Genomic DNA, 27,925 nt, shown 5'->3' on the forward strand with positions numbered 1-27,925 from the left:
TTCCCGGAAATTTTCCAATTTTCGATTGTCCTTTGAACTTCGACATTCCTGAATATTTGAAAAACGAAATGGCTTTGTCTCTGAAGATGTTATAAATGTGATTGTTCTCGAAACAAATAGGTATGCAGAGTAACAAATTCTTACTGGAATAGTAAATGAAACAACTACGAAAGAGTCACGTTTTAATTATTGGAAAGAGACTAACTGCACTGAAATGCGTACATTCATAGCGGTCCTTCTTTGGATGAGACTAGACTCAAAGCCGTCATTAGCTGATTACTGGCACAAAATTTCATTGTATAAAAGTGATATTGCTAAATACATGCCCCAAAATCGGGGCTCGAATCGAATTGCTCTTGCGCATGTTTCATCTAGCAAACAATAACGAATGTTCTGGAAATTACAGACTTTATAAAATTCAATGTCTGTTCAATGAAATGAACGCTAATTTTCATCGATGTATGATTCCAGGCTCAACTGTTTGCATTGATGAAACTATGATCCCATTCAGAGGCAAGTTATCTTTTCGACGGTAAAAGTCGGAAGAAAAACGTCATAAGTTTGGAATAAAGCTGTTTAAAATTTGTTTATTAGAAGGCTATACCCACACAATTAAAATATATTGCGGTAAAGAAAAAACTATTGGACAACCGGTTGCTGAAAGGGTAGTTATGGAAATAATTAAACCTTTCTTGGATCAGGATAGGACTCTAATTACGGACGGACAACTGGTATACATCAGTTAACCTGGCTGAAATTTTAAAAAACTAGATCCACTCATCTTATTGAAACGTTGAAAAAAAAACCGAAAAAATCTTCCCAAAGATGTTGTAGAAGCCAAACTCAAAAAAGGGGAGATTATTGCCACACAAAAAAAATTATATTGTAGTTATGAAATGGCATGACAAGAGAGACATACTGTTTCTGTCTACAAAACATAGAGACGATATGATAGAGGTATCGCATAGGGAAGATCCTAAAAGTAAACCTGCAGGCATTGTCGAGTACAATAACGCAAAAGCGTTTGCATATATGTCAGATCAAAAGACACATTGCTCAAACTGCTTACGAAAGTCTGTCAAATGGTACAAAAATGTGGTATTTGAGATGATTACTGATACTTCATTGATGAATGCTCTAATTATTATCAATAACATTAACCAAATCAAAATGTCAGTTACACAATTCAAAGAAAATGTGTGCATGCAACTTCTTTAATGTAGCAATCTACCCCTTCCTGTACAAGTTCAAACCAAACATAAACTTAATTAAAATACTTTGAATAAAAGAGGCAGATGCACGATTTGTTGCAAAAAAACTCTGAACTAATTGGTCGAATTTATGCTGTAAAAAAACACAAAACGAGTAAAATGTGTATGCACCGGAAGTGAAGCCCGTTTGTGTGTTTAGAATGTTTCTTTGCCAACCAACTTTTCACAAAATATAACTAAAACATTTACAACAAAACTGACTCTCAGTACTTAATTTTCTAGTTAAAAAATGCTACATTCCGTGTTACTTTTGATTATATAATATCATGTGCTATCATCAAAATAAAAAAAAAGTTGATGTGTATTTAATTTTCTTTTTATTATCTCTTATACCTTTAAAAATTAAAAAAATCCCACGATATTTTTAAATGTCATAGTTCTACGCCAGGCTCAATGATATTCCTATTTAAATACACTGTAAATGTGTACCAGCCATGAACACATGGCTGAAACGCTGATAAAATCGGCGTCCATTATATGTACACATGGCAGAGAACTAAAATTGCCTATGTCCATATATGGTACATGGCAGTTAAAGTGTTAAAAATCTGGCATAAATCCGTTTAATCCAGGTGTTTTTGAGGTCTGGTAATTTTCTGCTGTTTCAGTAACAAATAAGGAGTTGGAAAACATATATAATAAATCACAACTCATAAATTCAAACAGCAAAGAAGCCGTACTTAAAAATGCAATTGTGTTGTTTTTCTTATGAGCCACCATTTTCAATTTATGCAGTTTAAATCGAATTTCCTAATGACTTGTCAGGATTACTTTCATATTGCTGTATTTAAAGAAAGAGACACCTAATAGTCTAGACCATAACCCACTAAAAATTATGAGAATATCGTGAAAACAAAATGTAATTACTTACGACTTAAAGCTATAAACAATCACAGACAAGTGGATAAAATAATTTAAGACTGGTTGATATTCACCGAAAATAATTTAGTTATTTAAAATCCACAAGGAAGATGAAATTCCTGTAGTTAGCTGTATACCATGAATCACAAAAGTTCTATTTAAAAATGCTTTATAAAAGGTATATAACTAAAAGACCTTTTCGAAATACATCACAGAATGTTTTCAAGCCAATAAATATCTGTGTAAAAACCCTTAAAAAGTTACAAAATTTGTTATGTGTTACAATATTGCTACAGATACCCTGCATATCAACGTAACACTCCTAATGGGGGTTGTTGCTGACCCTCAGACAAGGTCTGCCCTGTTACTATGCAGGGATCTGTTATATACTTTAACATTACAACATGTTTTCAAGAATAATGCAACACATTACAAATTTTGTAACTTTTTAAGGGTTTTTAGGTAGATATTTGGTGACATGACTCATGTATACCTGGTAATAATACACTGATGATGAGCTTTTTAGTCGAAAACGTTCTGTGATGTAGCCCGAAAGAGGCTTTTTAATTATATACCTTTTATAAATGATTTAAAAAAAAATTAAAAATTATTTAAGTTTATTTGTGTGTTAATTGTGCCCAGAAGTTTATAATGATACAAATGTTTAAAGCAGATGCATATACATATTATACAGCAATACAAGCCAAGCATTCTAAACAAATAATATTCTATGGTATTTACACAATGACGTAGAATCATAAGATATACATTACCTACATCAACATCATCCGATATTGCAATAGTAATTTCAGTTGCCCAATTACCTAAACTTTATTGAAAAAATATGGTCATAAATTAACTATATAACATATTAAACATTTTAAAATAAAAATAAAAAAATGTTTTGATAACACTGCGTAAGAAATTGTTACGCACATCTTGATCCCGATATCGAATTTATGGAAATTTACATTACATAAGATTTAGTATTTATATTCTTAAAAAATTCAATCTTATTATAGTAAAGATATCTATCCGCTGATATCCAAACTTAAAAATCTTTTTGTTTGAAGCCTTCTTATCTTTACGTTATCATCATTTTTGGCACTATACATGGGAGTTTCAAACCATAATTCTATTCATCCATTGGAAAACATATTTTCCTCATTCCTCTAAAAGTATTCTTTCGGCTTATGGGTCCCCATTATATATTTCGCTACAATTATTCGTTTTTGTTGTCTTTTCCGTTCCCTTCCATTCCATTCCATTGAGAGTGTCCTAATATCGCATAGGTTGCCATCTCGCACCCTTGGTTTATTCTTATACTGGTAAAGTTGAAGTAAAGTTCTATGTAAAGTTCTAATTTTATTTTCGTAGGTGAGCCCTACACATGCCACATAATATTTACTATGATCGCAAAGTTATAGATGGTCGTATCAAAAAATATAGACGCATAGTCGTATTATCGAAAACACTGCATTCCACATGGTGGAGATTTTTCTCGATTACGTATAATTTTACACAAAACTGATAAGTATAAAGAATATTATAATTTGATTTTATCCCTCTTTTAAGATTTTCACTCTTCTTCTTTTTTTATCGCTTTAAGTAATACTGTAACTTATTGTAAATGTGTTTTTACCATTATAACCTCAAAATACCGTGTACCCTAATATCGCACATTGACGATTTCCTAATACCGCACTGTGAAATAATTGGGACAAACAGTCAATTTTTGCAGCAGTAAAGGCCGCTATATAGGAATCTATAAATGGGTTATCAAAAATCATCAAACAATTGGATGTACCTAAAAACACATAGCAGGATTATATGTGTACAAAACATTAAAAAAAGTCTAGAAGAATTAATTAGTGTGAAATTGGGTAGAAAAACTACATTATCAGCAGAAATAGAAACATAATTATTTACTATTTTTTAGAAATCGATAAACGTTTCTATGGTTTGACTTCCTTAGATACACGAAGAATCTGAGTTTATCTCGCTTTATGAAATAATTTACCTTATGCGTTTTTATTTGGAAAAAGAAGCTGCTGGAAAGAAATGATTTCTTCAGCGATGCATTAGTTTAACATTCAGAGATCCACAGGGTATTTTTTCTGGAAGGAAAGGTTTTACCCTGGAAGGGAAGGGAGGAAGGTTTCTTAAGCTTGTTTCGCAGAAAATTACTTCTGATCCGGCTAAGATATAATATAATGTTAATAAAAGTAATACAAACATATCAAAGTAATTACATTTAATGTCAAAAAACAGGTTGGTGCAATTACTGCTCCTGAAAGGGGTTCTATAATAACGACGGTGACTTGCACGAATGCTGCTGGTAGCTTTGTGCCACTAATGTCGGTGTTCCCTAGAAAGAATAAATAAAAACCCAGAACTACTTGATGGTGTTCCATCAGGCATAGCAGTATGTCATCTATCAAGATCGACTCCGTCACATTTATTCACCCAGAGGTTGGTTGAATCATTTTATCAAACACACCAAGCCATTTTGCTGACGACCCATTTATGCTGATTCTTGATATCCACTACTCCCATAGAAACAACTTATACCTCATCGAAGTGCTTTCGTTAGTGATACTATCACTTTTCCTCTACACTTGATCCAAAAAAGGCAGCCACTAGATTTGACGTTTATCGGATATAGGACGCCATATCTGGAAGACATTCCTCTATCCGCCACCTACAGAGGCGCACGATGGAGGTCTGGCAAACACTGCCCTGATATAGCATTTTACTAATATAAAAATAAGAGAAACAATATCGACCAAGATAGCTAATGTCTTAGCTATAGAGAGCTAATAAAATATTTAATGAAAAATAATAGTATAGTGAAATTAAAGCATAAACTATAATAGTATACACATACTTGGACAATAAAAAAATTAACCTCTTCCTAGCGATAATGGATTACTGAATAATGCAAACTAACAGATTGAAGCATGTTCAATGTATCTCACAATTATTTCCCTTTTCCAAAAAATTCTTTGTTACGCCCAAAGCTAACAAATCAATGGAACTAAATCTTTTAATTCTGGTAGTAAATAGTCACAGAGTCCTATTGTCTTGAATATACAGGGATGAGTGCCTTAAGAACCGGCAAAATAACGCAAAAGATAGAAAACATAATACGTTGTGAAATAAAAAGAGATGAAAGTAGTAATGAGAAATTATCGATATTAACCTATAATTTACTTTACATTACATTAGAATTATCGAAAATTTCCCAGCTTTAGACGTTAGCTTATGAGCTGGTTGACTTCAGTCATAGTAATACGTATCACGTAATGTAAGTAAAACAGTTTAAGTAGGAGTATTTTTTTATCCAAAATTAAAATATTGATCAATAATAAACTATGATTTGAGACGTCGCATACACTCTTCTCAATACAGAATTATCATAGCTTGTTATTCTGTATTCGTCAACATAAAATTAATTATCAAATTACTACTAATTAAACTGTTTACTTACATTTGCTTTATTGCCTTCAATCAGTTTTTACTTTATGCGAAATTTAAAAAATTTTAATGTTCGAAGTAAACTAGCTCATAAGCTAACGTCTAAAGGTGGGAATCTATCGATAGTCCTACTGTAATTTAATGTAACTTAGAGGTTTCTATCGATAATTTCCCACCTCTACTACTTTCATTTCTTTTTATTTCACAACGTATTATGTTTTCTATCTTTTGCGTTATTTTGCCGGTTCTTAAGGCACTCATCACTGTATATATTGCACCATAAATGCATGCCGGTTGACCCTTAATGCAAAACCACTTAGACGCATACACTTTCATTACAAAATGGCTTGGTATTTGTAAATTTTTTGAGGGGTATTCGGTTGCTAGATGTAATCGAAGGATACAGAAAGCAGTGGTAAGCAAGCAGGAATGAACCATTTTCCCAGGTTGTCTCTTAGAAAGTTGTTATGAATAAACACCACTTTTAACTGCTTGACAAATATCATGCAGGTATTTTTGATCTGTACTAAGATCGTCGCTGCGGAATTCGTCAGCAGATAATTCTTGGTTTGGAACTGAAGCTACAGAAGGAATTTAACAAACTTGAAATCGTTTTGCAAGATTCCCGGAAAATTCAGATGGTCCACTATTTTTTGCCATCCAGTTTTTTAAATAGATGTCTTAGAGGCAACTCGTTGGCTTGCAGCTGACAGACAAACCACTGCAGGGGCCGTCCAATTTTATTCTCCAGTAACACTATAGTGCCTCCTTTATGCCCTGTGTTTGTGACAGTACCGTCACAGTCGACGAACTCTAAGCTATTGAAGTCCAAATTACATTTTTTTTTAACTTAAAAAAATTTCATTTACTGTATTCGTATCAGTACCAGACGTACGACAAATATGACCCAGATACTGAGAATCAGGTAACAGTACCAGAATATGACCCAGATACTTTTTTGGGCAATTACATGCAATAGTTTCAGCATCCTACATTTACAGGTCGCTATGTCAAACAATCTGTCACTGTTTCTTAAAAATGATTTTAATTGGGATTCGTAACTGGAAATATTTTACCTTTTCTTGAGTGGCTTAAGAATTTGCATTCGTTGTTTTTGATATTTTCGCAATAAAAAAATAATTCTTTTGTGGCTTATGATTGGAATTGTAGTCTTAATCCAAACAATTTTTACTTTCTGACCCACAATTTCCAAGGCTTTTGGAACAAGTCGATTGTTATTGACACCATTTTTTAAATTCGAAACGAACCCACAAGAAATACTTAATAAAATCTTTGCTGCGAATCGTTTTATCTTACTCATGAACTACTTGCAGTCTAGCTCTGATGAATCTCAACCAAGACACCTCTACCAGACTGAAGCCCCGACCTTAGTACCGGTGTACATGATTTGTGTAACCGTGTCACAGTTTATTGCTTAATTTTAAGTAATATACTGTGACCTTGTTGTCAATGATCAGAGATCTTTCATTAGGAACACTCATCCACTGCCCAAACGTGGTAGCTGTTTATATATTACAGGATGAATGATACATATTACAAAATTCAACACAAATACACGTTTGAAAATAGAAGAGGACATAGATCAATGATAGATTATGTGGTCACAAACAGAAATATTCACCACAAACAGATAGTGGATGTGAGAAGTTTGACGTCACCCAATGTGGGAAGCGATCACTATTTGGCACTTGGAAAAAATTAGATTCAATGAAAGATGAAAAGAGAAGCTTAAACAGACCAATTCAGAGGAAATAATAAAAATAGAAAATTTAAGAGATGGCTCTATAAAATCATTATATCAAAAAAGGCTAGAACAGAAAATACAAATGGAGAATATCGAAAATGAAAGCAATGTAGAGACTAGCTGAAGAAAATTTAAGAAAAATATTCTGGATGCTGCCCGAGAAGCCCTTGGAACGAAAATAATAAACAAAAAGTGGTCAACGAAAACACCATGATTTACACTAGAGGTTAAACAAAAGTGTCACCAAAAAAAGAAAGCTTTCCTAAAATATAAGTCAGAAAAAACGAATAAATCATATGAAGAATGTAAAAGAATAAGAACTGAAACTCATCAAATGGTAAGAAAAATAAAAACAGATTACTGGGAAAGATTCACAAAAGGACTAGAGATGGATTTCTATGGACAACAGAAACAAGTATGGCGCTTCATAACACAACAAAAAAGCGAAATGAAAGAACTAGTTGAAATAGAACACATACAAGAGGATACATGGGTGGCCTTACTGACAAAAATGTTTAAAAAACTAAACGAAGAACCTTTACCAGAAACGTCAAATATAATAACTGAGGAAAAGACCGAAATCTCCGAAAACGATGTGAAAGAAGGAATAAACAAATTAAAAAACAGAAAGTCATCAGGAGAAGATCAAATATCAAATGAACTCTTAAAATATGGAGGTGATCACCTTGTACAACAACTGCAACTTCTTATTAATAAAATAATCACCACGAACAGAATACCAGATGAATGGAGGAGAGCGATCATGGTGATGTTCTTCAAAAAAGGAGATAAGAAAGACCCCAATAGTTATCGAGCAATAAATCTATTAAATACAACACTAAAATTGACAACAAGAATAATAGCGACAAAAATAAACGAACGAATATCTCTGCAAGAGGAACAGCAAGGATTTCGGACAGGAAGATCATGCACGGATGCGGTTTTTGTAATAAGATAAATAAAAGAAAAGTCACTGGAATACAACAAACCAGCATATATGTGTCTGATAGATTTGAAGAAAGCGTTTGATAGAGTGAGAATTCGGGACGCGATACATTTATTATATGAAAAGGGAATATCACTGGATTCGCTGAGATTCGCTTAGCCCATTAATATTTAATCTGATAATGGATGAAACCATAAAGAAAATTAAAAGAAGAAGAGTATATATAATGGGAGAAAAGGAAATAAGGATAATATGCAACGCCGACGACGCCATAATAACAGCCGAAAATGAAGATGACCTACAAAGATTAATTAAAGATTTCGAAGATACGGCGCTCATATACAACATGGAGATCTCAACAGAGAAAACTAAAGCGATAGTGATATCAGCGGAACCGAGACGATTTAAACAAGTCGTAAATAACAAAATATTAGAACAAGTGATGAAAACTGAATACTTGGGAATAAAACTGTCAAGCTACGGAAAAGTGGAAGAAGAAGTACAAAAACAAGTGAATATGACAAACAGAGCAGCAGGATGTCTCAACAACACAATCTGGAGAAACGAATACCTCACAACGGAAATGAAAACCAGGATATATAAATCAACAATAAGACCGATAATGACGTACACAGCGGAAACAAGAGCAGATACGGCGAAAACACAAAGACTACTGGAAACAACAGAAATGAAATTCTTACGAAAAATAATAAACCAAACTCTAAGAGACAGAGTAAGAAGTGAGGAAATACGAGCGAGATGTGGTATAGAGGAAATAAACGAGTGGACCAAAAGAAGAAAAGTGGAATGAAATTAACACATCGAAAGAATGACAGAAAATAGAATAGTACGAATAGCAAGAGACAAATCGCCAAATGGAAGAACATTGGGACGACCGAGGAAAAGATGGTCAGACAACGTCAATTGAGGCTAAAAACCGAAGTAAAACAGGCATTTTGCCTATTTATAAAGTAGGAAGAAGAAGAAGAAGATGAATGACAGAATAAAAATACGATGGAGAGATTAGGTAAAAGAATTTATAATAATAATATTATAGTAAACATAGTAATAATGATGGTAACATGAGAAAAACAGTCGAAAAAAATAGAATAAGTATTATAAATCTTAAAAAAAAGAATCGGATAATCTGCCACATAAAACATAATTTTCAATTAAAACAGCTTTAAGTTCCACAAGTCTACACATAAGCCAAATTAATCCTTGTGTCGTATTCTCAACTATCTCGACAGAACATTTTACTATGTAGTAAAAAATGCATGTAATGGCATTGAAAAGGGCTCTTTTCGTTTTCCAGAAGTTGAAGTTTTCTGCTACAGTTCATCAGAAAAAGCATACGACACATAATTAATCAACCAACTCATAATCCGAGTGTAGTTAAAAGTTAATTAAAACCTGAACAACTTTCAAGCAAGTTTGTTAATGAAATGTAATCAGAAACTTCTTTGATGAAGTTGTTTTATAACCCAACGACATTTTTTCTCACGTTTATAATACGTTAACGGTCTTTAATTAGGCTTATCCGTGACTAAAGACGAATGCTGAAGTTCTTTCAGTTAGTTTAAATTAAATACTATTGTATGCATTTATAAAAGAAAGCTCCAATATGATCGTAATAGTATTATTCAACAATAATTGTACCTCATACAGGGTAATATAAAAACATATTTTTTTAAGACCGAACAGAAAATACACATTTTCTGTACAATTTTTTGTCCACAAAATAACGTTTTGTCGGTTAACAGCGGAAAATGGACGCCGAGAACCGCCAGAAGCTTTTTCCTATCACTATTTTTTCTTTCCTATCGCTGTTTGATAATAAAGTCTGCCTTGATTTCGTTACAAGCGTTAACAACATGTATAACGACATTGCGATTTATTATGAAGTAACAGTTGGTTTTTAATTTATCGTTTGTCAAACTTGTTTTGCGAGTTCATAAATGTAAAAATATCAATTCAGATTTTGAATTGTCCGACACGGAAAATTAAATTTCAGTAGAAACTTTGGAAACAGCAAAGAAAGCGAGTTAACATAAATGTTCGGACCATTCTAGGATCGCTTGCGACCGAAAATTGATTTAAGACTGTAGCATCTTTAACTGTGTATTTTTTGTCTGTGATGTTATGGTCGATCTCGTTTTTGGCAGTGAAACCGCCACATATTATCATGAAATGTTCGTGGTTTTCTGCAACAGCTTTATAAAAGTTATTATAAAACTGTTCTATTTCTTCCTTAATGTTGAAAGTTTACAAGTACAGTGGTACCTCGACATACAAATTTAAGTCGTTTCTCAAAGTAATTTTTTCCATTGAAATTAACTGAAATGCAATTAACCCGTTCCAGCTCCCAAAACACCACCTCAGTTGTTTTTGTTAAGTGCTTTGGAAAAAAATGTATTTAGAAGAAGAAACATTTATTTATAAATAACAAATAAATCTTATAAAAACGTAAAAAAAGTGAAGTGCTTACGGAAGCGCTTAATTTTCGTCACTGGTCTTCGCTTTTTTCATCACGCTTTGCTAATTTTCACCTGCAGATCGTTTAAAAAACTGTTCAAGGAGGTTTATTTCTTCCTGTCTTCCAGGATATTATAGAAATGAGTTAGGCAAGTATCGTTGAAAATCTTCGATGCACGACCAGTTGCAACTTTTTCGGGGTAATTTTTATTCACGAACTCTGCAACTTTCTCCCATATTGCAAGATCTGCTTTATACCTCTTGTAGACATAACGTACTCGATCTCTGGCTCCTTGCAAAACTAATTTTTCGTTGAACCACCGTATACTATGCCGAATATAGCTGGTGTAACCCCTGGGTTGTCAGCTGCTGACACTGTTCCTCGATGAGTTCGTTCACATCTATCTTATCCAACTCCAAACCCATGGATTTTCCCAGAGAAATAATCTCCTGTACCGCTGACACTTAGGGTTTCGAAATCCCTTTCATCTACAGCCTGAGGCTATAGCTTCTTCCATGCAGAGGTTAAGGATATCATTGTAACACCTAGCCCATCAATAATTCTTATGCATATCACGATGTTACAGTGGTCCTGCCAACACTCTAGAAGGGTAAGGTTTGTATTCTCCGTCACCCAAAAGCATCACCGAAAAATGTGATTGGTGTACAACTTTTCAAAATTAGAAATCACCTAAGATTGGGATACCATTCCGTTAGAAATAGGACGGGTGTTTAGTGGTAGATAGAGAACTCTTTGAGTAAATCATCTTCGGGATTTGGTGGGTGAGCAGGGGCATTGTCGAGGACAAGAAAAGTGGGTAGGTTGTTTTCCTGCAGATATTTTTAACCGACGGGCCAAACACCAGGTTTATCCACCCATAAAGAATTTTTAGGTGACCCACACCTTCGCACTCCACATAACTTGCAGTTTTTCTTTTAAAATCTGATGTGACTTTGAGGCTCTGGGGTTTTCCGAATGATATACTAGCAGAAGCTTGATTTTGTAGTCGCCACTCTCATTGGCGTACATTCCTAGAGTTAAATTATCCTTTATGGGTTTGCGACCTGGCATTGTCTTTTCCTCTGGCGTTATGTAAGTCTTATTCTGCATCCTTTTCCAGAAAAGCCCTGTCTTGTCACAGTTGAAAACTTGGTGGAGGATGTATCCATAGGCTTCCTTCAGTTCGGAAAACATTTTAATGTAAACCTTAGCTGCCTTTACATGTAAACTTGGTGCCTCACTATGCTTAACGACATGTGAATGCTTAACGACAAAGTGAATGCCAGTCATTCTCCTAAAGGTGTCAAATTAGCCCCGACTAGCTTTAAACGAGTCTTTCGATTCTTCGTTTGTGGAAGTGTGTGGGATCTGCTTCAACAAATCACCGTATACCGCTCCTGCTTTATACCATATGATGCTTTATGTCAAGGTTACCTTGAAGCTGCTTCTCGGTCACCCACACTATCAGTAGTTCCTCCATATCTTCATGGAGAGAGGTTTGGAGCTAATAGTTTATTGTAACGCACTTAGCTGGCGTTATACCCTTTATCAACTCCTTCTGTTTAAGCACAGTACATATCATTGATGTGCTACGCCCATACATCCTTGTCAAGTCAATTACTCGCACACCTTGCTCATGTTTTTCTATGAGTTCACTCTTTAATTCAATATCCACCATCATCTTCTTCGGACCCATGGTTACAAAAATTAATGTGATAATGTTTTGTAAACATACAAAAAGCAAAAAGCGCTAACCCAACTTATTAAAAATAAGCCCGAGGGAAACAAGCATATAGACTGGTAAAGACAGAAAAATGTAAGACCACGTATATTTACTCCACAGAGATCAAAAACATTGGTGAGTAGAGCAAAAATCCAGATTGGAATATCAACAGATAGACGAATGTCCTTAATATTTTGTTTCAAAACTTCTAGGACATTCTTCTTATTGTACCGTCTTCTAACGAAGGTTGGCGATCTCTTCTTTAAACGCTTCCCTATCTTTTGCAACGTGAAACATCTGTTCAACACTAAAGTAAGTCCAATCTCTGATATTCCTCCGCCAAGATTTCTTCTTTCTTCCCAAGCCTTTTCTTCCCTCTACTGTTCCTTGCATCATGACGTGTAGAAGAGAGTTTTTATCGTGTCAAAGTATGTGGCCCAGATACGATGTTTTTCTTATGTTAATTGTGTTCATAAGCTTTCTGTCATAACGTCTTAACACTTCATCTTTTGAGACTTTTACAGTTCAATGAATTTTAAGAATACGAACGGAATTCTAGAATATACGTTATGATTCTCAGCTTATTTTTTATTACTGAAGGACCCAATACTTCCATTTTCATCGTTCTCTTCTACATAATAGCAAATATGACTGAATTTTAAATTGGATAGGCTTTCTCCATTCCTTCTAATCTGTGCAACTCCAACTACGTCCCAATCTTATTTAGTTTACTTTCCATTTTGATGAATTTTTAGAACGAAATATAGTTTAGTTTTTTAGTTCATATTCATAAATCTTTAAATTAAATAATATATAACTTTACTAAATATTTTAAAGCATCTAAAGCCATTCATTGTGCCTTTTTGTAACTTGTGAAAAGTGCGTGTTAGTGTATATTGAAAAACAAAGTGTTCTCTTATGTTTGTTTAAATCCAAGTGGTGTAAAGTTGCAACTTTATGTTTTCACTATACTAAAACTATACTACTACGAGTTTTTTACGTTTTTTAAAAATATAATTTCCACTTACAAAAACCCATCTGTAGCAATACAATTTTCTATATATCTAGGAAAACTATTCTTACTAAAGGTTCAAGTGTTTAGTGCTAAAAGCTCTTGATACTAAAATCATCTAGCAATTAGCATTTATAAATGGAAAAAAGTTATTTTTTATACAACGTAAAAGGGAAAAATTTCAGTGGTTGGCTGTATACCATAGTTAAAAAAAAACTTTTATTAAAAAATAATTGTAAAATCATCCAAAAGGATTAATCAGTAAAAAACTTGAAAGTAGATTTCCACTTTAAAATGATAAAAACATAAGGTAAAATTTTGACTGTTGAATTACAAAACATGTGCAAAATACTTATAGAAATGCTTATATTACATGAAAATCATGGTTAATTTTAATATTGTAATGACAATGACACTAGGTCGACCTTATAAAATTTAAAATGAAACATATATCTTCCTTGTTCGAAAGGGGGACAACTTTGTCCGACTATTAGAACCAGCTAACTGACTAAGTCGGGAAGGAAGTCAATTTTTGTTAAAATTACAGGTCTTCAAGACAGCCAAAAGCTGGATTTTTGGCGGACACTCAAACAATAGCTCAATCAGGATATTGTGTTGTGAAATAATCCGTTTTGAAGAATTATGTTGTTGTAATAATTAAAATTAAAGTGAATGAAAATTAAGTTAATAAGGTGAATCAAATTAAATTTAATTGTTGAAAGTTAAATTATTAGCTAGCAAAACAAGTTAATTGTATGAACATAGTCAATGTATGATCCTGCGTTTAAGCAAAGACGTTACCAACTTGGGCAAGAGTGTGTAATGTGACAAAATGATAGTTACTTTAAGAAGTCGTTAGTAGTCAAAGTTAGTAGAAGTCTTTACTTCTATGTAAGCTTATTTATTTTTTATACTGGGACCAAATTATGTAAAATTATACAATAGATATCCTTTCCCTGCAAGAAACGAAACAACTGGGAAATGAAATAATAAAAATAGGAAAGAGCAACCTGTTTAAGAGTGGGGGGGGGATCAAGAGATATTTTGGAGGTATCTGAGGAAGTAAACAAAGCAGTTGTAGATTTTCAAGCAATATCAGATCGAATATGTTATTTGGCAGTAAAAGGAAAGTATAAAAAGAAAAGTATCATTAACGTACATGCGCTCGCTGAAGATAAATATTTAGAAACCAAAACAGAGTTCTACGAAAATCTTAGCACCCTAATAGGGAGTATACAGAAATGTGATATAAAAATAATTATTGGAGACCTGAATGCCAAAGTCGAAAAAGAGGAAATATATAGAAGAATATCGGGAGGATAAATTTTTTATAAAGAATCAAATGAAAATGGGGAAAAGTTGATCAAATTTGCTACAGAAAACAAAATGAAAAAAGCTGGCACAAGTTTTGATCATAAAGATATTTATAAAGTAAAATGGACTTTCTTGATGAAAAAGTAAAAAATCAGATAGACCATGTCCTAATATAAAGCAAACATGATCAGGCAATAGTCTATTGCAAGAGTTAGAGAGGAGCAGATAACAAGAGTGACCACACACTAGTAATATCAAAGTTAAAACAAAAATTACCAATATTTCCAAAACATATTAGAGACAGATTGAATTACCAATTAGAAGAAATAAATAAAAAGCTAGAAAATCCAGTCAAACAAGAAATAGATCAAGAATAGCAGACCATACAGATATCCATATCGGAAGCAGCGGAAAAGTGTATAGAAAGAGTTCACATAAAGACTGGTTTGATAAAGAATATAGGAATACGTTGGCAAGAAGAAACAGGGTAAAGGTACGACTAAACAGAGAAATACTCAAAATAGATCGAAAACGATGTAACTAAAAGAAGAGAAATTTAAAAAATGGTCAAAAGGAGAAAAGGGAACAGCTAGAAAAGCAATTGAAAAACATAGAAGAAACCTACAGAAACAAAAACGTAAAAAATGTTTACCAATAGGTTCAAGAGAATATAATAGTCAATAAATCCAGAGAAACTAAAAATATTAATATAAATTATTGCAGAAACAAAGAAAGTTTCTTTATAGGAGTAAACTACAGAAAAATTAAACAGATGGGCGAAATACTTCGAATATTTGTTAAATATACACCAACGAGAGAAACTGGAGGGAAATGAGAATTGGCAAGAGGATAAAGAAGGGACGTGCGAGGAACCAACTTTTAATGAAGCCGAAAAAATAATAAGAGACCTACAAAGTAACAAAAGTGTAGGAGAAAGTATTAACCCAGCTGAGACTTGAAGGCGGCGAAAAACTAAAAGAAAGAATATGCCGCTTTTATTAACAGTTTCGCAAAAAGAAGAAATGCCAAAACAATGGAATGGCACCCTTATTTGTCCGACCTACAAAAAAGGCGACAAACCGAAGTACAAAAACTGTAGAGGTATAGCACTATTAGAAGTAGTCTATAAAATACTTGCAAAAATTCTCAGGAAAAGAGTAATGAAATATAAAAAATGTTATCGCAGAATACCTGAGCAGTTTTGGACCAGGAAGAACTACTACTGATCAAATAAGTAGTTTAAAATTAATTTAAAATAATAGCTATGAACAAAACTAAGGATATCATCATCATCATTTTGGCTTTACAACCATGTGTGGGTCCTAGCCTCCCCAAGAATTTTTTCCATTCGTCCCTATCCATCGCCTTCCTCCGCCAAGCACGTATTTCCATATTTCTCATATCTTGATCTATGTTATCTAGGAATCTTGTTCTGGGTCTTCCTCTTCTTCTTTGACCAGGATACTAAGGATAACATATGTTATTTATCGATTTTAAACAGGCAAACGAAGCCATAAACCGAAAGATGTTATGTGAGGCCATGAGAACATTAGAAATACCAGAAAAGAATATAAGGTTAGTGAAAATGACGCTTAGGATTATAAGAAATAGTGTAAAAATGGAAAAAAGCTCTTCAAGGTAGTTAACAGTGAATAGAGGTTTAAAACAAGAGGATCAGCTATCACGAATTAATTCAATCTAGTATTAGAACAAATCGTAAGAAGATCAAATATGAGCACAAACAGGACTACTTTCAATAGCAGGGAACAGTGCACAGCGTACGCGGATAATATGGTGATTCTAGCAACCCACGCGACCTCACTACCAGCATAGACCATGATACCAGCGTAACATTCGTCTCTGCGCCACTCTTAGAATTTGGGTACTTAGGAGTAACTATAATAAACAAAGGAAAAGAAGTAAATAAAGTAGACAAAAGGTCGAAAGCTAACAGTGCGATGGACGTCTAAGAGACAGTAAACAGACTCGCGATAATATATGCCAGCGAAACGTAGATTATGAACCAGTAGAAAAAAAAAAGAAAGTGGAAATCTGAGAAATAAAAAGTGTTTAGAAAAATCTTCGGAGGAATACAGACGGTAGAAAATATTTGGAGACACGAAAAAAATAAAGAAATAATGAGTATGTATGGAAAACCAATAATTACAACAAAAATACGAGCCTACAGAGCTAGATGGCTCACTTATAAGAATGCCATAGAACCGAAATGTTAAAACAATGCTGGTGGAGGAAGAAATGGGGAAAATAGGAGGACGTCCAAGAAAGCAGTAAAGCAAGACTTGTCAGAAATAGACGTGAGAGATTGGAGAGAAAAAGCAAGTATCGAAAAAAATTGAAAGAAATAATCAAGTTTTTGGAAGCCAGGGGCCTGCAAAGCCTGATAGGCCAATTTAGCAAAACGTTTATGTAAAAAAAAAACGTTTTAATAACCTTTACTTTAATTTAATTAAAATATCGTCATATTTATTTATGTTAAAAAACTTTTTTCCATCCATTAAAAAATAAAACTCTTTCTAGAAAAATACTTTATTTTATTATAACTTACATTGTATTTTCTCGATGATATTTGTCAACAAGTGTCAAATCAAATTGGATAACTTCCAATTCTGGAGTATCCAAATATACTTCTGTGGGTTGTTCCGACGAAGATGCATCTTCATTTTTTTCCAAACTAACAAAAAAAAAATAAGAAAGATTATATATATATCAACAAAATATAGGACAAATTAATTTATTTGATTAAGTAATTTGTAGTAATGTGACAATTAACACAACACACAAAAATTATACTAGTTTTACTCAAGGCAAAATATTGCAAAACTTCCGAATTCTAAAGAACCGCTCCAATTTAGATGAAATTTGGCAACTAAGCTTATCGTGCCTTCCTCTTCAAAATTAATATGACTAGAATAGGTGATCTCTGTTTTTAAAGGATGAAAACTGTCCATTTTTACAAAAAAAAAATAGCAGATATAAGCGTTATTTAAATCTAAATTAGGTGTAAGTATATTAAATCAAGATTTGTTTCTCACATAGAAATGTATTTTACAGTTTATAACTATTTTTTAACCCCTAAAAACTACCCTTTGCGTAAAAATTTGTAAAAAACGAAACAGAATATTTTGCAACTTTAAATTGTGTAATGGTAAATTTTGTAGTGTTTAAACTTTCGTTTATGTTTATAATTTGCTGCAAAAAGTGCAGCGGCTAGCTTGTCTGGTAATTACAGGGGCAATGTCAACATGCACCACTGCAGCTTTATAGGCGATGCTGAACCATCTTCCCTGGCATAAGGAGGGAGGCAGTAACTACCGCCTTAGAACTGCGACAGACACAAATAATAAAACCTGGAGATTTAGTTGGCCACCCAAAAATCTTGAAAAGAAATTCCATTGGATTCGAAGGACAGGCCGACAGATGCCATGCCAGTAAAACTCGATTTCGAAACACCGTTTAAAGTGGTCATAAAAACCACCAAATGGGTGAAGAAGTTAAACGGAAATTAAAAGATGGTTCACTGGTATGTTGTACGGATGGATCTCAGATAGATGAAAGAGGACGGAGTGGGAGTTACTGAGCCCAATTTCAGACTATCCAAATCTCTTGGAAACGCCTCAATTACCTTTCAGGCAGAAATACATTCTATAGACATTAATGCCCAAGAATGTCTCAACCGAGATACTCGTAGGGCAAAAGTCTTTGATGTGGGTACCAGGTCACAAGGGAATTGCAGGAAATAAGGAAGCTGACAGCCTCGAAAAAAATGGGCTAATACCCCATTCCAGAATCCAAATGCACTTATTGGTAACAGGGTAATTGTTTACCTTATTTCTCTGGACTATAATTTATTAGAAAACTATAGTCTAATATACACTTTATACAAACATTATTAAGATTATTACTTGACAAACGGTAGTGATATTAAAATATGTAGCACAATTAATGTTGATTTGTTTTTATTATTTTTTTTTTATTAAGACTGTCTTTCTAAAGAAACACTAATACTTACAACTTCAGTAAATCTTCGTTATCGGGCGTTGTCATCTTGTAATAATAGATTTAACTGTTATTCCAACGCTTATCTAAAATGTCAACTATTAGATGATAAAAGACAATTAGTTATAAAACCTACCTAATTTACTGCATCCTATTCTAAGGATAACTAACAAGTTAAATTTTTTGGTAAGGGTCATTTATTTTTAATGCTCTTCAGAATTCTTCTCCTTCAAGAGATCAAAATTCATCATAGCCATAGCCAGGCCCAATAGATATTATTTAGATGACTGTGAATAAGAGCAGGGTGATGAACTTAAGCACCGTCGTGTACAAACCACATTCTTTGTAGAATATTAAGTGGAACCTTTTACAAATTATTACTCAGAAGATCCAGATATACAGCACTTGTCAAAAGTCCGTTCACCATAGTGAAATTTGGAGGGAGGTCATAAACACACGTAGGCTTCCCAACTAGTGGCGCAATAGTGGCAGATGATGTAATATTGACAAACGACGTTCCAGCGCCACTATGACAGATAATTTTAAATGGGACCTTATGGAACGTAATACCTCGTTTGAAAGGTATTGAAAATACCTATTCAGTCATAATAATTTTGTTTAAGTTTAAGCTCATTTTGATGAATAAATTAAATAAATACGAAAATTGTGGCTTCTCATTTAATTAACAAATATTTAACAACCAGTTCTTATAGTAAGTGTTCAAAATGTGCTCCATCTACTTCCTGACAGTAATGCATCTTATTTCTAAACTCTTGCTGTACTCATTCAAATGTGTCGGGGTAAATTGCTCTACATCCTTCAACAATTCGTTGTTTCAAAATGTCAATATTGTCGAGTGCTGTATCGTAAACTTTAGATTTCAAGTATCCCCACGGAAAAAATTTAATGGTGTGAGGTCCGGTGACCGCGCTGGCTATTCTATCGTACCTCGTCGTCCAATATATCTACCACGATGTTCCTCATCTAGGTAACGTCTTACTGCACTATAATGGTGTACAGGAGCACCATCTTGTTAAAACGTTATTTCCAAGTTGCCGAATTCATGTGGATTATCCTGCAGAATTTCAAGTATTAACGGTTCAATTGCATTTTGTAACATCTTCAGATACCTACACTTCACCTGTTAGGTTAGTATTGAAAATAACACTTTCAAACGAGGTATCACTTGCCATAAGGTCCTATTTGAAATTATCTGTCACAGTGGCGCTGTAACGTCATCTGTCACTATTACGTCACTTGTTATGACTAGTTAAGAAGCCTACGTTTGTTTATTACCTCCCTTCAAAGTTCACTATTATAAGTATAACCGTTCAAAAGATACGAGGGAGGGAACGGACTTTTGATTAACACTGTATAGCACTACTCACACGATCATCAAAAAAATGTAGACCAATACACAATATATGTTTGGGTGCCAAACAATACCACCCAAACATAAATAGACCACCTAGTTTAACTATGACTGTTAATAAAGTAGGGATTGCTTAATGCATAGTAATAAAAATTATGTCGATTCACTGTTCCATATTTATGAAATGTAGCCCCATCTTCAAAAAGTACATCATCAAAAAAAAATCGGTCATATTATGCACTTGCTGCTGAGACCATTGACAAAAAGCCAATCTGCGATGATAATCACCGACTATTAATTCTTAATGCAACTCAGATTTTTTCGCTAAAGTTTGACTAAAGGCAAGTTTATATAAATACATTGATTCGTTGGCGCCAGTAGCCACGCCAGTCTCATTTGCACGCCAGTAAAGACAAGTAAAATTTTGGCACTCCACTTTCATTGTAAAGCTTGCACTAGAATATTCCTCTCAATTCTGTCATCTCATGGTTGTTTCCACAATAGTTATATGTCAATCGAAGAAAACAAATTTGGAATCCGTGTAGGATGTCGGGATTAGCCATGTGGAAAACCAGTAGACAGAAATTTGGCGCTTCAGAAAAACTTCTGAAAAAGAGAATTTTTAACCAAAGATCCAGAAAATTACAAAAACTGTTTACAGGTGTTTGAGTAACAGATTAAAATTTTTGTTCAGCAAGTAGCACAATATATTGAAAAACTATCTGCGAAACTATAGTGACATCTAACATTGAGGTATTTATCATTTCAAGACTTCTCAAATATGAATATCTCACTAACACGTATTGCTCCACATACTCCACCTCCTGCACGATCTAAAGGATCTTTACGATAAATGGAATAACCATTAAGTTTTACAAAAGAATTAGGTATTCTGGGACTTAATCAAGATTCTGTTATAACAAAAATATGAATATCGGAATTAGAAGATGTAAATGACAAAAAATCTGTAAAATATTTTTATTGTTACCAACTTTATTTGTTTTTTTGTGGCATGTTATTGGTTAGTACTAATAATAGTTCTTCCAGTTCCTCTCTTACTTTATTTAAATAGTTTATTTGACATTTAGTTGAGTCATCCTTCCATTGAGCTCTAGAAAATTTGGTTCCTAACAACCTTTCCAATACAAAAAACGGACTTAAATAAGGGATTGCGCGGTTTTATTGTATTTACAATCGTGGAAACCTTGAATACATCCTCTACCTCTTTATCGTCTCCCATTGAGCTAGATTAAGAAGATTGTTCCAAGGCCTCGAGACGATCCTTCATCGATGCCAATCTATCTGATAACTTGGAAATTAAATCAAGTAATTTATTGAACTTTTTTTCTAATGTACAGCAACTATTACAGACGATTCTTAGTGACTTCTATTTTGCCCTTCTTCTTCAGCCTTAAGTAATCCAACTTTGGACTTAGGCCTACTCCAAATCAATCCAGTGTTTTCTATTTTGTGCCACTTGTTCCCAGTTGTGTTATCCGGTCTTCTTAATGTCATCAGACCATCTCATTTGTAGTCTTCCTTTGCTTCACTTTCTTAACCATGATCTCCATTGTTGTATTTCGTGGTACCATCTTTTATCCTTCAGTCAGGCATTGTGTCCTGCGAAGCTCCATTTTAATTTGGCAGCGTGTTCTTCTGCGTCTTTTACTTTGGTTTTGCTTCTAATCCATTTTTTTGCTTTTTTGTCTATAAGTCTCCCCCCGAGCATTGATCTTTCCATCGCTCTTTGTGCCCTTACTATTTTATCCATATTAGACATGGTGATTGCCCACGTCTGTGAACCATACGTGAGTATAGGCAGGATACACTGATCGTAAATTCTGGTTTTGAAATATTCTTCTAATTTAGTGCTTTTCAAGATCCAACTCAGTTTTCCAAATGCTGCCCACGCCAACCTTATTCTTCTGGTAATTTGGGTAATTTGGGTGGTATTCGCGTACTGTTTTTAAATGTATGTCGTTCAACGTTATTTCTCTAATGTTCGATGTATTTGTCATTATTTTTGTTTTTTCCAAGTTCATCTTAAGACTTACTTTTTCCGAAGCTTGGAATAGTTGCGTCATCATGGTCTGTAGTTCTTCGAAACTAGCGAATATTACAATATCATCAGCGTATCTCAAATGACTCGGTTTTCTTCCATTAACATTTATTGCTTTATCTGCCCAGTTAATGTCTTTGAACACGTTTTTCAGTCCAAGTGTGAATAGCTTCGGTGAGATAACATCTCCCTGGTGAACTCCTCTGTTGATTGGTATAGCTTTGGTTTTCGCATCTAATTGTATTTTCATTGTAGCTTTCTTATATCTTATATAATATTATGTATGAGCATTTTGTATCGGGAGTCTATCCTGCAGTTTTTCATAACTCTCTCTATTGCCCAAAGTTATATGGAGTCGAATGCCTTTTCATAATCAACGAAACCAATGTATGAGTTCAAGTGATATTCATTGGCTTTCTCTATTAGCGTTCTGACTGTAAGAAGATGATCCGCTCTACTGTAACCTATTCGGAATCCTGCCAGCTCTGCCGGTTGATAGCTATCGAGTTTTGACGTTAACCTGTTAGTTATTACTCTCATAAACAGTTTGTACATTTGGGACAGCAGGGAGATTGGCCTATAGTTCTTCAGATCTGCCCTGTCTCCTTTTTTGAAGAGAAGTATTGTCAAACTTTCATTCCAATTATCCGGGACTTCTCCTCTGTGAAGACATTCGTTAAAAAAAAATTTCAATTCTTCGAGAATAATTTCACTCCCCTCCTTCATCAGTTCTACAAGTATTCCATCTGGGCCCGGAGCCTTATTGTTCTTTAATTGTACCATAGCTTGTTTTATTTCGAAGGATTCTATGTTAGGCAGTTTTCTGAGTGATATTTGTTATCTTTTTGCCATAATCTATTTTGCCCTAGTTATTCTTATAACCTCTTCTTGTTCAATATTTAGACATTGAATATGAATCGGTAAACTGCACAACATACAATTAAGTATTCTTATTGTCAAAAATCAACAATTTACAATTGTTGCAATTGTTCATCTTTTATTGGGTTGCTGAAACTTGAATGGCCTAATATTTTATTGCTGCTAATGACTTCGCAAACTCCGGTTCTATAAGCTACAGGTTAAAAGGTAAATTAAAAAGTTATTTCTACTTACAAAAATTGAACGTATTCGTGAACTTTAAAGAAAACTAAAAATATCTCAGAAAGCAAGCATTTAGTTACATATTATAAGAAATTCTTCATTAAAATTAAAAAGTCATAGAATAGATGCTTGCAGCCTTTTAAAAAATATAAAATATAGAGGTGTACATTTAGAAAATGTGAGAAAATCTTATTTTTTCTTGTAGTTCACCCTGTATACGAATATTTATTAATGATTTCTGTTAAACTTAAATTAAAAACTAGAACATATTGTTTGCGTATTTATTTTTTCATATCGATATCGAAATAAAAGTAACAATAATTCGTTAAATACCCTTTATAGTAGTATGAAACTTTATATTATAAGAACAGGGATTATAAGAGGAATGTTAAAAAATATACAGGCTGTCCTATTTAAAAAATTGTACTTTTGGATATTCTATATGATAATGGAATTATCAAATCCGGGACTAAAAAGTCTGTTAATGCCAAAAATTAAAAAAAATCCAACTGCTTCGGAATGTGTCACCAAGGTAGCCTATTATCGAAAAATGAATTTATTCCATAATTTTGCTCCTCACTGTATAATTAAGCTTTTAGAACAGACTGCAAATAATGCTTGTTTTTTCTTGGTGAATAATACATAACAAGAAACAATATTAAAACCTCTACAAGTCCTAGTAATATGCCCATTTGTTATTATATGATATAATTATATAAATATATAAATAGAATCAATAAAAGAAATATATGGCAAGCATAAGCAGTAATTAGTAAAAAAGCAAATAGCCTTGTTAGAACAATAATATTACGTGCAGTTTAAGCAGCGAAAAATCTAAAAGTTACATTACATGCGATCCTCATGATAAAACGTAGGGTAGTAATATGCCATTGGATACATTTCTGTATAAAAGTACTGGTACATTTAGACAGATCAAATTAATTTACTTAGGCACTACAGAAAAACAAAAGTATATAAATAAATGTTTAACTCAAGTTATACAAAACGTGTAGTTATTGTACTAAATTTCGAAAAGGTAAATTTTGTTGTAATGAGGTCATTTAAGTGATTAAAATAATTTGAATACCACATACATAACAAAATGGCAGCGTAGTACCTACTGAATTTATTTTTACCCGTATTTATCGGTCAAGTACGGAGTATTGACTGTTTATGCCAAATTATACTATAATAGTTCACATAAAGAGTGTGCATATAGTTAGAGTGCCCGTCGGCAAAAATTTTCATGGGTTTTTCCACTATTTTTTTTTTTTTTTTTTTTCGAAACATGTAGATTTTAAGAAGTACCGAAAATTTATAGATACTGCTATTCATTCAAATTAAATAGCTTTAAAATTATATGAAAAACACGAAAATAAAATTGTCTGATGATAAATACCCGTAGGCGGTAGGATGCTGGTGACGATAAATATGGGGGGGGTAGAACGCGGGGTAGTACGGGGGTACTCAAATCCAACTTTGACCTTTACGCTGCTGTCTCCTGTTAAACCGAGCAACCCAACTGGAGATTTGCTATACAATCCGAGTGGAAAGTTGGGCCGGGAACTGATGAAAGCGGGTGAAATGGTCATCCGGAAACTGGGTTATGCTATGGATCGGCATTCCGTATATGTAAAAATTTGAAGCCACACAACAGAAATTATTGCCTCGTAATAGGACAGATATTAAATACTCAACACGCAACGGAATAAGGATACTTGAACTCCAAATTCTAATGCAGTTTATTACCTCTTGCTCTAGACTAGGTTTGTTTCTAGAAAAGACCAAATTAGTCTACATTTGCTAACAATTTTTACTGGATGTGTCTTATACAATTAGACCTAGGCCTAATTTTAAGTACGGCATTTAATTGTATGTATTAACAGTAGTGTTTTTCCTTTTATTTTTATAAATTTTACAATAAATTACCATGTGGTTGCTTTGTTTTAGGTTATACAGGTTAAGTGTAAATATAGCTGCAAAGGAAGCTTTTTTATGACTACCATAAACTGAGATTAAACGAATAACGCTCATACTTATTAGGATTGGTTGACATACTTCCCATTGCCAGAAGACAACATGGGACCTACGAAGAAGCAGAAAACAGCAGGAGGCAAGCCACCTTTGGTGGCTTTCAGTGGCCGAAAAACTGAAAAGTCCAGAAACTCAAAAGAAATTTAAAGAAGAAATAAAGAGGAAGCTGACTGAATATGAAGAAAAAAAAGAAATATCATTAGAAGAGCACTGGAACCTAGTAAGTAAAGCCACATTAACTGCTGCAAAATTAATGCTAAGAATGGAAGGAAAGATGAACAATAGACGAACTAGAGAAAGGAAAACGGTATTGGAAAACAAAAGACAAATAGTTGATAAAGTGAGTAAATAAGAAAAGAGAAAACACATAAAGAAACAACTAATGGACATCGAAATAAACTTATAGAAGACAAAACACAAGGTTATAAACTAAAAACTAATCTGTGCAGGAATATAAACGGCGAAATAACCGGAGCAATTGGAATAAGAAGAAAGAAACAAAAAAATAACAAGGCTCCTAGATTTGATGAAACACTCGCAGAATTGTTCAAGTTGGAGAAAGAGAAATAACGAAAAGGATATATGAGGTCATACAAAGAATACAGAAATAAGAGAAAATACTAAAAAAGTGGAATAAGAGTATAATATGATCAATCCATAAAAAGGGCTATAAACGCCTCTGTCAAAACTATAGCTCTTCCTGTGTTGTGTATATAAAATATTTAGCAGTAGTAGGCATACGTAACCATAGATTACAACCTCTTGCAGAGATCATCGGAGAATATTAAGCAGGATTCAGGCAAGGAAGATCAACCATCGATCAACTATTCACGGTTAAGCAGGTCTTAAGCAAATCTTGGGAACGTGACATAGTTAATTTGAAATATTGTCCAAACTAGTTAGGCTCATCCGAATGACGATAACAGACACAGTGGCTCAGGTACAGATACAACATGAGATGACAGACTTATTTCGAATAATACATGGATTAAAACAGGGTAATAAGTTGGCATTAACATTTTTAATTTAGCACTGGAATACGTACTTAGAAAAACATCAGAAGGTAAAAACAACACACTTATCAATAAATCAGTCCAGCTGGCAGCATATGCAGATGACAGATATCAGAAACAGAATCAAAGCAACAGGTGACAATACGTATAAGGAACTTAAATCACATGTTAAACAAATAGGTCTGCCAATAAACACAAAAAAGATTAAAATCATTGTACAAAGTCGATCGTAGAGAGAAACATGACCCAACCTGACAGTTGATAATATAGCGTCTTCAATGGTCAGGCCATGTATTTAGGATGGAAGAATACAGGCTCCAAAAAAAACCTGTTGAATGCAAGAATGCAGGGGAAGAGACCTATTGGAACACCGAGAAAGCGATGGGAGGATAATGCGGATGAGGACGCAAGAAATCTCTTTGGCAGTCGATCATGGAGCAGAACTGCTACAGACCGTAACAAATGAAGAGGTTTGCTAAGGGAGGCCAGGGGTTGAATTGGGTTGTAGAGCGATAGGATGAGCAAAATGTGTAGTAACTTCCAGCCATTTCCAGTCGATGTTAAAGTTTGACCAACATAGCAAAAACTTAATTAACAGATATACTAGACAGTTGGGGCTGGGTTGAGTGAACAGAGTATACCTACTAAAAAGCTAATAAATGGCTTTAAATCAAAACAGTACTTATATATTAACTAAGCAAAAATTTGAAATAGTAAATTAGTTAAAATCTCTAATGGCAGTGCATTACAGAAAATATGTTAGAGAGAAAATACATAACATATCGACGGAGAAGAGACAATAAATGGATTTTTACAGAAGCATTAATTATTAATGCATAAACAAGTTAAAACATAAATTTCTTTTAAGAAATAGAAATATTTAGATTAACGAATTCGTCGTGAAATAACATTTATTTATCTTAAAAGAACGAAATCAATATCAAATATGTAATGAATTATCAACGTTACTTTGTCACGAGTATTTACCTTATTTAGTACAATAACCTTACTACATATAATTAAAAAAGCGTGGTAATCAATATTAAACTTTTACAACTACTTACATTTTATCTTCTTCAAAAAAATAGTCAAATTCTAGATCCAACATACTCTATCTAGTAATAAAAGCTACTTAACCTGGCGGAAATAAACTATTTTATTAAATAATTAACGGAACTAGGTACAAAGATAAACAAACAAACCAATAAATTTGATAACTTTTATCACTTGTGGTACATGACAGAAACGTCATGCGTCGAGACGCAGGCGTCAGTTATCGATTTCATTTTGAATTTACTTTGTCGTGACATCTGTTGTGGAGAGTATCAAGTGATAAGTTGAAATGTTAGAAGTCTGTAATATGACAAACCTGCAGTATTGCTATATTAAATTAAATATATAGGTATGTGTTGGTATAGCACGTTTTAAGTTAAGCAATAATATAGTTAAACATTTTAATTAATTTGATAATATAACGTACAATA

The 27,925-nt window shown here is 33.4% G+C and overlaps 1 protein-coding gene across 4 annotated transcripts in view; it reads right to left on the bottom strand.

Moving 5' to 3' along the window:
• LOC140448584 (PRKCA-binding protein-like) overlaps positions 1 to 27,686 on the bottom strand; it is a 46,223-nt gene extending 18,537 nt beyond the window's left edge. The window contains exons 1-4 of one of the 4 annotated variants that reach the window (XM_072541665.1): positions 27,506 to 27,682; positions 24,245 to 24,348; positions 18,876 to 18,948; positions 17,412 to 17,537 (exon numbers count right to left, since the gene is read on the bottom strand). In XM_072541665.1, coding sequence (XP_072397766.1) covers positions 17,412 to 17,537; positions 18,876 to 18,910 — 161 coding nt within the window. In that variant the 5' untranslated portion in view covers positions 18,911 to 18,948; positions 24,245 to 24,348; positions 27,506 to 27,682. Of the gene's footprint in view, positions 1 to 17,411; positions 17,538 to 18,875; positions 18,949 to 24,244; positions 24,349 to 27,505 lie in introns of all 4 variants that reach the window. The other 3 variants (XM_072541666.1, XM_072541668.1, XM_072541669.1) reach the window with 3 other exon arrangements.
• Positions 27,687 to 27,925: the final 239 nt, after the last annotated feature.

This window comes from Diabrotica undecimpunctata, chromosome 8, assembly GCF_040954645.1.
Source record: "Diabrotica undecimpunctata isolate CICGRU chromosome 8, icDiaUnde3, whole genome shotgun sequence".
Classification (NCBI taxonomy): domain Eukaryota; kingdom Metazoa; phylum Arthropoda; class Insecta; order Coleoptera; family Chrysomelidae; genus Diabrotica; species Diabrotica undecimpunctata.